This window comes from Scardinius erythrophthalmus (assembly GCF_964197995.2).
Source record: "Scardinius erythrophthalmus genome assembly, chromosome: 1".
Lineage (NCBI taxonomy): Eukaryota > Metazoa > Chordata > Actinopteri > Cypriniformes > Leuciscidae > Scardinius > Scardinius erythrophthalmus.
Genome location: NC_138221.1, coordinates 27,695,547 through 27,706,724, shown reverse-complemented (window position 1 = coordinate 27,706,724; position 11,178 = coordinate 27,695,547). Strand labels below are relative to the sequence as shown.

The window sequence follows — 11,178 nt, the reverse complement described above, 5'->3', positions numbered from 1 at the left end:
CAATTTCTAGCTAACTACTAACATTTATATTCACTAAAACTTTTGCGACTTTTCCAGACATGGTAATCTCTAAGTTTTCCATGACTGTAAGAGTCCTGTACAAGTCATAAGAGTTGAATAATAATATTTGAGTGAGAGCAATGTTTGACTGTACCAGGTTTATGTTGCGTTTCTGTGCTTGTGTTGTGTTGGATAGAGATGCCAGTGGACTCTCTGCTGGAAAACACACACACACACACTTAGTGAACCACATGAATCACATGACCGCAGCAGTGTTAGTGTGGACTGTACCTGTGCTCTGTGTTTGGGACGGGAGGCTCGTCCGCTCGTCTTCGTGAGGCTAAAGAGACGTTTGATTTTGAGCTGCAAACACAACACACATCACAGCAAACCTTTGCGTCTTGATCCAGTCCAACCCAACATTTATTCACAAACCCTCACCTGAGAACCACGTCCACTTCCTCAGTCGGACCCGACGTCACTTCCTGTTTCCTCTCTCTCTCCTCTGATTGGCTGACGGGCTGTGTTTTCCTGCGGCTCAGCGCTCCAGAGAGCCAGTCCTGGTCCTCGTCTCTCGAGGTGGTTTTAGGAGACGAGGGTGCGGGCGCTGTCTCTTCTCGAGCCGGTAATGATGGAGACGCTGGAGGCTTCAGGGCCTCTGGAACAGGTTGTCTGGCTTGTTTGGGTTCCTCCTTCATCTGTTCCTCTTCCTCCTCCTGTTTCAGGCCGAGCCAGTCTGATCTGGGCCGGGCGGCGCGTGCGGAGGGTTTGGGTTTGTGTTCGGGCGAGTGAGCGCTCACGTCTTCAGTCGAGAATCTGACACCAAACACAAGCTTCTTAGCTTTAATGAAACTGATTTATGCAAATACAATGAATCAATACAGTGATAAACGAATACACAGTCAAACCAGAATGTATTCAGACTCCTTCAACATTTCTCACATTATCACAGTTTATTCTCTATAGTTTAGAAAATGGTAATAAAATATGACAAGAACTCAGAGTTATCAGATCAGTTGATATTTAACTGGTTTTGTCCATCCTTCTGTTAGACTGTCTCACACATGAATTATGTTGAATATCTGTCAGCTGTTAAATTTAACTACACAATTAGATAATACACATTTAGGTCAATAAATGACCAAGCAATGCTTCATTCTGTTCAGTCTGTGCTGTAAAAAGGTCAAATTAGCAATTAAAGAAAAACACTTCAGCAAAACATGATCAGATCAAAGTGTCTGAATCATTTTTGTCCCAAATTTGTATACATTTTACTGATAGTCACTGTATGAAGAATTTTTGGGTATGATATGTCACTGTTTACTTTATTTTGCTATCCTCACTTAAATACATGGACTATAGTGTCCTAAACCAACTAGTAAAATATATCAAAAATGATATCTGGTGTCTGAATAATTTTTGTTTTGACTGTATTGGCTGGTGGTGGGGGGTGGGTTGTATTTAAAGTATGTAAAGTTTGAGTAAAAGTCACAGTATTTTTGTCTTTTTTCCCCTCAGTCGGATATAAAACCAATCACGATACATTTATAAGCAAAATCCTCTGCCAATGGGATCAGAAAAATAATTCATAAACTACCTTAATTTTGATCAGTTTCTCAGAAAACAAGACTACTTATCTTTCGCATCTCTTGATTTAAGAAGAAAACAAGACAAAGAGCAACACTTTCTGCAGTTTAGCATCTCTGTGTGTTTCCTCACCTGACAGACTGTCTCCGGGCCTGACGTCCCTCTGGAGTCGAAGCCATCGTGGGCTGATACGAGCCGAACGTGAAGTCCTCCTCGTCCATCAGAGAGGCTGCACACAGCAGGACCAGCGGTTAGTGCTCCTTTATACATTCCAATCATTTATTGATCACATTTATGCATTTGGCAGATGCTTTAATGCAAAGTGACTTGTATTGCACTCTTGTACACAATCGATGAGTTCATGCATTCAATGGGAATGCTCAACTGTTTAAGCTGTGATATGATCTATAACTTCATTGAAAGTGCAATTTTGTGTGTCACTGAATCATTCTCTCTTAATTGTCTCTTGAGTGATCTGTGGCTCTCGAGATCCTGACCTCTTCCCGTCGAGCTCTTCTCCGGTGGTTTCTCCGTCTGTGGCGTGTCCTTCTTCTCTCCAGTCACGGGTCTCTCCAGCAGACGAGGAGACGTCCCTCGGCCCAAGATCTCGTCCAGTTTAGTGCGAGCTCTCAGAGGAGGATCACTGGTGAGGAGGACAGACACACTGACATTGCTTCTCAGTTCACACAGTCACAAACAGCAGAGAATAAGGAGCAGTGTGCACTTCTATATATGATCTAAACAATCCGAAACCATGTCGGGTTCATGCCTTTTCTATTTCTATTAAATTATGTTTTTTTGTAAGATTATATAAGACAAACATTGTCTTTAAACGTTCATGAACTGAATTATGCCATCTCAAGATAAATTAATATTTAATGGTTTTGCACTCAAACTGACTGACAGCCTAAAGTGAATATATACACACAAATATAATAATAATAATAAAAAAAATTATAATAATAATAAAATAATAAAAAAATGTACTTAGGCAATGGAAAAAGCAGCACTGGTTATTGAAAGAGACTAAAATATAATATAATATAAATAAAAAAAAAATGTACTTAAGCAATGAAAAAAGCGGCATTGGTTCTTGAATGAGCCCAAAATAAATTATATGTAAATAATGATATAATGTTTGCTTTTCTGATTCTTTGGATTATATATAACAGATATTTACTTAATAGTGATAATAATAACAATAGCATTAGTATTAATAGAAGTGGTTGTTGTATTAATATAAGTATTAAATACTTTTCTGTTATATATAATCCAAACATTTAGAAATGTACAAAAAAAAAGTGGAAAAAGCAACACTTATTACTGAACAAACCTGAAATGTTTTCTGTTTGCTTGGATTATATATAATCTCAATCTCAATCTATACTAACAGGGTTGTTTATGATTGTCCCTTTAGAGGCTTGAATTTTATTATTTTGATGAGAAAAGCAGCACTTTTTTAGTGATTTCATCCAGAGGGAGGAAAAACTCCCAGGATTCAACAGGAGTCCAGACATACTCTACCTCTCTTTCTTCACTGTCGGTCCATTTCCATTTGATTTGTGCGTTTCTCCGAAGCCCAGAGCGTCCATCAGATCATCTGCATCATCAAACGTCAGATCGTCCCTCTTCCTGTCTGTTTTCTGAGGAACGACAGGTGAGGAAGAGCGCGGCGGCTCGCTTTTCTTCATCGTCTTCGGCTTGTGTTCCAGATCGTCCAATAAATCGTCCAACGAGCCGTCCATGTTACCTGTGAAACGTGAAGAACGGGTTCTCAGTGGTTTATCTCACAGAGGTTCGTGTTAAAGCGTTGATGTGATACCTTCATCATCAGGAGGAGGAAGAGGAGGATCAACACCCCCACCTTCATCATCTGAACCACATGCAGCAGAAAATGGAGCAAATGGAGAACATCAAAACCCTCATGAAGCCTGTTAACGCTGTCAGACAGTCGTGGTTTCTGCTCTTACCCAGAAAGCTGAACTTCTTGTAAGCTCTCGCTGTGGAGGCCGGAGCCGAACTGGGCTTTTTCACCGATTCTTCTGTAAGAACACATGAAACACTCTAAAAACAGTCGCATCATTTGTTCAAATCTCACTGTAAGGAAACGTACCTGTGGTTTTGCTCTTATCTCCTCCTTTCACTTCTTTCCTCTGGATCGGAGCTGAGCTCGGCTTCTTCTTCGAGCTGAACAGATCCGCATCCATGTCATCTATGTCCTGGAATGAACAAAACCGGAGTGAAGTCACACGTTTGATGACGTCACAGCTCATGTTTCAGCCAATCAGAAAGCAGCTTGGTTTACCTTCATGCTGTCCAGCAGAGCGGCAGGATCGGCCTCAGAAACATCAGAGACCTGAGACACAAATACACACACACACTGAGGAAATGCCCAATAGAAGAGATCAAGAGTCTTTATAGAAGAGATGGAAGAGTCGCAGGGTTATTATCAATAACTACAACTAAAGCCGTAAAACAAAAATGTGTTACTTCAAATAAAAATAAACAAACTAAAATAATTTAACAATTTTTTTTTATTTCAGTTTCCAAGGCAATATTTATCATTGTTTAGTTTAACTTGAAGTACTAAAAAAACTAAAATTGAAATAAAAATACATCAAATTATATAGACATATTTAAAAAAGCCAGATGAATGTAATAAAATGACCAAAACACACAACAAAATCACTAAAACATTAAAACGAAAATGGAAAATACTTTAACTTTTAACTAAAAGTTTAAATTTAGTATTGAAACCATAAAAAACATGTTTGTTGCAATATGAACTGAAATATTTTTAACAAACTTATTTTATTTTACTTTCCATGGCAACATTTCTCTTTTTTGTTTAGTTTAACTCGAAGTACTAAAAAAAAAAAACTGAAATAAAACTTAAGAAAAATTGTTATGCATTACTTTCCATAAAAAGTAACGCAATATTGTAACACATTACTTTTAAAAGTAACTTTCCCCAACACTACACATATTAAAAAACAAATCTAATAAAAATGACAAAAACAAAATGAAAATAGAAAATACACAAACAAAAACTAATCCAGCATTGTAATAAACACTATAATGATATATCAATGATGCTAAAATAACACTAATTAAGTAAATTAATCTGGACTTTCATCTGATTGATTTATCTAGAAATGAGCTCCCTGTATTATTTCTTTATAATGCATTTATTAATACGTCTAGTAGTGAATTTTACACTAATAAATGTGGGTTACACTTTATTTTAATGACACTGTAATTACACATTTAAGTACTTAGTAGTGTTAATTAACAACATGCACTTACTATAGAGTTAAGTTTAGGTTTGTTTTAGTCACATGTAAATATGCTTAATTTATAGTTATTACAACAGTAACCACATGTAACATGTAAAACAAGGACACTGTAAAATAAAGCATTACCTAAACTTTGTGCCTGTTTTATCATGGTTTCTTTTAATTGTACAGCATTTAAGTTTACTCTGTAGTTTTTAACGTGCTTTATGAATATGACGAGTGATTAAAGGTGTTTGATCTGTGTCTCACCTCCTCATCTTTCTCAGCCTCTTCTGCCAGTTTACTGAAGAAATCATCGTCCGGCAGTGACCTGAACACAAACACAGCATCTTTACGTGGCATTTACACAGGTGACGGGCTCTATCTGTGTCTCAGTTCATCTCTCAGACTGTTGAGACTCATACTAGATGCTTTGTGATGCACTTTAGCAGCTCAAATGAAGCTCAATGATCATCAATCATCACACACACACACACACCTCTTCCCGCTGCGTGACGTGAGGACGGCCGCGGGTCTGCTGGACACAAGCGCAGGCGATCGCACCTTCACCGGACCTTCATCATCGTCACCACCCAGCAGATCTCCTAACACGTCATCTATAGAGCCTGAGAGACGACGAAAACACCACAGCTCACACAACAATCAGACACAAAAAACACACACACCAGCTGAACTGAACTCACCTCTGAGACCCTTCTTCTGCTTTGAAGTCTGAAAAAGAGGAAGATGAGATACATTTTATACTACTACATTACTATCAGTTTATTATTGTTATGTATTAAACCTCAGAATCATATCACATGGCCCAGGACTGTATAAATTGTATTAGAACAATGATTTACAAAACACTATATAGTGGGGAGAACAAGTATTTGATACACTGCCGATTTAGCAGGTTTTCCCATTTACAAAGCATGTAGAAGTCTGTAATTTTGATCATAGGTACTCTTCAACTGTGAGTGACGGAATCTAAAACAAAAATCCAGAAAATCACATTGTATGATTTTTAAGTAATTAATTTGCATTTTATTGCATGACATAAGTATTTGACACATCAGAAAAGTAGAACTTAATATTTGCTGCAGAAACCTTTGTTTGCAATTACAGAGATCATACGTTTCCTGTAGTTCTTGACCAGGTTTGCACACACTGCAGAAGGGATTTTGGCCCACTCCTCCATACAGACCTTCTCCAGATCCTGCAGGTTTCGGGGCTGTCGCTGGGCAACACGGACTTTCAGCTCCCTCCAAAGATTCTCTATTGGGTTCAGGTCTGGAGACTGGCTAGGCCACTCCAGGACCTTGAGATGCTTCTTACAGAGCCACTCTTTAGTCGCCCTGGCTGTGCGTTTCGGGTTGTTGTCATGCTGGAAGACCCAGCCAATGCTCTTGCTGAGGGAAGGAGGTTGTTGGCCAAGATCTCGCAATACATGGCCCCATCCATCCTCCCCTCAATAAGGTGCAGTCGTCCTGTCCCCTTTGCAGAAAAGCATCCCCAAAGAATGATGTTTCCACCTCCATGCTTCACGGTTGGGATGGTGTTCTTGGGGTTGTACTCATCCTTCTTCTTCCTCCAAACACGGCGAGTGGAGTTTAGACCAAAAAGCTCTATTTTTGTCTCATCAGACCACATGACCTTCTCCCATTCCTCCTCTGGATCATCCAGATGGTCATTGGGAAACTTCAGACGGGCCTGGACATGCACTGGCTTGAGCAGGGGGACCTTGCGTGCGCTGCAGGATTTTAATCCATGACGGTGTAGTGTGTTACTAATGGTTTTCTTTGAGACTGTGGTCCCAGCTCTCTTCAGGTCATTGACCAGGTCCTGCCGTGTAGTTCTGGGCTGATCCCTCACCTTCCTCATGATCACTGATGCCCCACGGGGTGAGATCTTGCATGGTGCCCCAGACCGAGGGAGATTGACCGTCATCTTGAACTTCTTCCATTTTCTAATAATTGCACCAACAGTTGTTGCCTTCTCACCAAGCTGCTTGCCTATTGTCCTGTAGTGTGCAGGTCTACAATTTTATCCCTGATGTCCTTACACAGCTCTCTGGTCTTGGCCATTGTGGAGAGGTTGGAGTCTGTTTGATTGAGTGTGTGGACTGTGGACAGGTGTCTTTTATACAGGTAACGAGTTCAAACAGGTGCAGTTAATACAGGTAATGAGTGGAGAACAGGAGGGCTTCTTAAAGAAAAACTAACAGGTCTGTGAGAGCCGGAATAGGCTCCTTGCACGTAACTACTTCCTTACCGGAAATGCGGCCTCGTCTTTTCCGGTCTAAACATGGCGCTATTCTACACTAGATGTTTACAAGAGTTGCCGAAACTTACAATAACGGACGTACATCGCCTTTGTAAGTCCTCCTCCAAATCACCTACCAGCAAGTTAGAGAAGGGCTTTAAAATGTATGCCTCTTCATATATCCACGGATATGAAGGTAAGTCTATATATCTCAAACTTTATGGCTTACGTTAGCTTGCTAGCTTACATTAGGCTAGGCTTATAAACAATCCCGGTCTGACAGAATATGCGTGTTATAATGTTGTACTGTTTTCTAGTCTTAGGCGGAAAATGTCTACGTTGTGTCTGTACGCCTGCATGCATGTTCCTAACTTAGATGATGACGTGCATGTGGGAACACAACAATGTTCATGATATTTTCTCTGTTGCCTCTGGAAAAAAACTCTATCTTTTTTAAGGCTCATTTTCCGCTGTTTACACCGCCGCCGCCGCCATATTTCGCCAAACAGGAAGAGAGCGGGCCGTATTTACCCGTTGCGGATATGACGTCAGGTTGCTATGTGCAAGGAGCCCATTCTTACTGGTTGGTAGGTGATCAAATACTTATGCCATGCAATAAAATGCAAATTAATTATTTAAAAATCATACAATGTGATTTTCTGCATTTTTGTTTTAGATTCTGTCTCTCACAGTTGAAGAGTACCTATGATAAAAATTACAGACCTCTAACATCGGCAGTGAATCAAATACTTGTTCTCCCTACTGTAGGCTGTATTATATACACTGTATATTTAAATACCGTAGCATTTAAATAGAAACAATGTTTCATTACAAGATGTCTAAAATAATTACATATTAAATACTGTTAATAAATTAACACTTATTTATTTATTACAGGTTTAGTAATTAACAGATTAAACCCTATGTGGATTGAATGGTAACGCTTTATTTTAAGGTGTCCTTGTTACAGTGTAATTGATTATACATTTAAATACTGAGGAATAATAATTAACTACATGTACTTACTATAGGGTTAGGATTAGGTTCAGTTCCATGTAATTAATTATGCATAATTTATAATTGTAATTACTATAATAACAACATGTAGGCTAACTACTTGTGTAACAGTAAAAATGTGTTATGAGCCCAGAAGATCTGTAACCACTACACCACCGTCACCACGTGTTTGTTTTATTGTACAGTACTGAAGTATTGTTGCATTTATTAATTTTTCGCTTTACGCTATGTTATGTTTTATATAAGTAAGAGAGTTGATGTTTACCATATCTGATTCCCAGAAGGAGAAACGGAGTGCTTATGGTGAAATCTGTGCGCGTGCCCGTTACCAATAGAAACCGGACCGCAGCCTCAACAAAAGCACGAGCGATCAGCTGATCATCGTTCAAACTTCAAATCCGGCCCTGGACCCGCTGGTTCTGGTTCTGTCTGGATGATTAGGATCCAGATCTGAGGATTCAAGTGTAAAAATTAAATCCTGTCTGTGTTCTGGACTAGACAAGCTTTAGTGTTGATGAAGCAGTTCCTCAGAGTCAAAGATCGTGAATATGCGAATAACCGACACATAAAGCCACACTTTAGTTCTAGAGAAATATTTATAAATAAAACACTATTATTTATCTAATTCTGAAACACTGATCATTCCGTATGAGCTCTACGGGTTTGAAAATCCGTGACAAACTTCCTGTTTACAATAGGGCATTGTGGGTAGTGTAGTCCACGTGCACGCGCCAATCAGTTAGGCTAAGTCTACTGAAGAAATATAGCCATGTTTCTGTCGTTACTATTAAAATCGTGCAGTGATGCATGGCAAACTTATAGAATATTGCTTGTTCATCGGAGTAAACAATACAACAGTAGGCTATGTTATGAGAGTTTCCCAGTCACTTTGAGAAGAAAATAGTTCTTGATTTGCTATACACGTAGACTGCAGCTGACATGCACTTGATTTCAACTGAAAATGAGTTTGATTCAAGGGCGTAACTTTGGGTCTACCATTGGGGGGGTTAAACTCGCTGCATATTTATTAATTTATTTATTGAATAATTTTCTTGTGTAAAAGGTAATTTGCCGTTCCTGTTTTAGAAATACATTGTGATACTTTTACTGATTTAGGCTACTTAACGTAAATGCAGTTGTTCACTTGACTATTTATGCCATAATGACACAGTGTTTAAGCACTAGCCAGCAGTGGCAGCTTCCAATTAATTGATTTTTTGTGTGTTCAATATCTTATAAAAAAAAAAAAAAAAAAAAAAAAAAAAAAAAACTTACAAGATTAATCAATTGCATCACTGTATTGGCACCTACATGCAGCAAATGTATTATGCACAATTCAACTCTCAATATTACAATATAGGGTGGCACACTGGAGTGCAGCTTGCACCTTTATTCTGAACAGATTTCACATATTGGTGGGCATCACCAAAACTCACCATCCACTAACAAAATCTTTAAGTTTATCTGTTAAAATGTATTTTATTAACATCACATTTTAAAAACTTAACATCAAATAACAGCATTAAAAACTTTCAAAGAGAGAAAATGAAAGTGCAATTATATTATCACTTTGCATGAAATAAGACTCAAAAGTAGATAAAAAAAAATTGTGTTTGCATTTAGCCTCTGATAACATCAAATTCAGAAACTGGGAAAGTGTGGACTAGTTGTGCTTTGCTTCATTTTGTCACTTTGCAAACTGCAAAAAGAACAAAAAAATTATAAAAAAATAAAAATAATGATAATAATCTCAAATTGAGCCGGAGGTGGTAAATTCCTAATAATTTACGTATTTTTGTTTTTAGGTATTTTAAGATAACTTACCTAAAATACGTTGCGCATACAACTAACGCGATCGTTATAAAGGTGTTTAAACAACAAAACACATCCACTTGCACATATTTGACAATCGGAATATCAGATATATCCTGCTATAGCTAACAAATTTGTGAAATTTTGAATAAAAAGAAATAAAAGCAGATCATCAGTCATTCATTCAGCGCTATTGTGGCTGCGGTGTGACAAGCAATGAATGACGCGTCTCCATGGGAACCATAAAGTGATAGCCTAGCTACAACTTTTAAACTTAAGGCCCTTTCACACTGGACGCGATTTTGACGCACGAATAATTCGCGCGATGGGTTTATTTTTTGATCAGCTGTTTGTGTAATGAGCGCTTCCACACCGAACGCGAATGTGCTGAGGCGAAAAAACGACTTTTATTTTTTTCGCTTCGATGTCGATTTTTTTTTTACTTTTGCGGCGACAGAATAGGCTTCAGCCAATTCACATACTACAAGGACAACGATTTGAAAGACAATGTGTGGCGTAGCATTGCCAACCAACCGGTTATCACGACTGTGAGTGTGTTGTGTGATAGTCCTGTGCTGTGTAGGCTAGCAGGCCAAACTACATTTGGGATAGAAAGCTAACACTATTATCGTCAAAGATAGAGACAGAGACCGTGTTTACTTTGAACACGTAACAAAATGCAGTGAGACTATTTAGGGCTGCTTTTAGTAGGCTATACTATACATTCTTTGTGTGATATTTCTAGTCGAATGATTTTTAACTTACTTCGTGTGTTACATGTAATGTGTAGTTACATTACAAAACGCACTGTTGAAGACGCAAAAAAAAAAAAAAAAAAAAAACTGCACATAAGCATACTCCCCTTCAGACTTTCTGTTCTGTAAGATTGGGTGCACCCAAAACCTTCTTTTCTGTCTTTTAAATAAAATGAAAAGCTCGTCTTCACTGGATGCTATGACTATGACTGGATGATGATGATGATGATGATGAAGTGTCCATGTTTTCTCAGCTGTCGGCGCGATTCGCGCGAAAGTTTTGGAATGTTGAAGCTCTCTGAACGTCACAGACGTCGCAAATTCGCGTCGCGGCTGATGTGAATGGTTTTGATGCGAACTATTCGCACACGAACTATTCGCTTTTTCGTTTCGCTTTTTCGTTACGCATCCGGTGTGAAAGGGCCTTTACGTGTAAAAAGGTTCAGCAAGGCTTACATTTAAATGTG

At 38.6% G+C, this 11,178-nt stretch overlaps 1 protein-coding gene across 2 annotated transcripts in view; it reads right to left on the bottom strand.

Moving 5' to 3' along the window:
- The window catches only part of fbf1 (Fas binding factor 1), a 20,866-nt gene extending 12,029 nt beyond the window's left edge, over positions 1-8,837 (bottom strand). The window contains exons 1-14 of one of the 2 annotated variants that reach the window (XM_081368211.1): positions 8,410-8,837; positions 5,567-5,594; positions 5,362-5,488; positions 5,133-5,193; positions 3,893-3,943; positions 3,701-3,806; positions 3,558-3,629; positions 3,410-3,460; positions 3,112-3,337; positions 2,085-2,230; positions 1,720-1,816; positions 442-816; positions 292-363; positions 155-213 (exon numbers count right to left, since the gene is read on the bottom strand). In XM_081368211.1, the coding sequence (XP_081224337.1) occupies positions 155-213; positions 292-363; positions 442-816; positions 1,720-1,816; positions 2,085-2,230; positions 3,112-3,337; positions 3,410-3,460; positions 3,558-3,629; positions 3,701-3,806; positions 3,893-3,943; positions 5,133-5,193; positions 5,362-5,488; positions 5,567-5,594; positions 8,410-8,412 (1,474 nt within the window). In that variant the 5' untranslated portion in view covers positions 8,413-8,837. Of the gene's footprint in view, positions 1-154; positions 217-291; positions 364-441; positions 817-1,719; positions 1,817-2,084; positions 2,231-3,111; positions 3,338-3,409; positions 3,461-3,557; positions 3,630-3,700; positions 3,807-3,892; positions 3,944-5,132; positions 5,194-5,361; positions 5,489-5,566; positions 5,595-8,409 lie in introns of both variants that reach the window. The other variant, XM_081368210.1, reaches the window with a different exon arrangement.
- Positions 8,838-11,178: the final 2,341 nt, after the last annotated feature.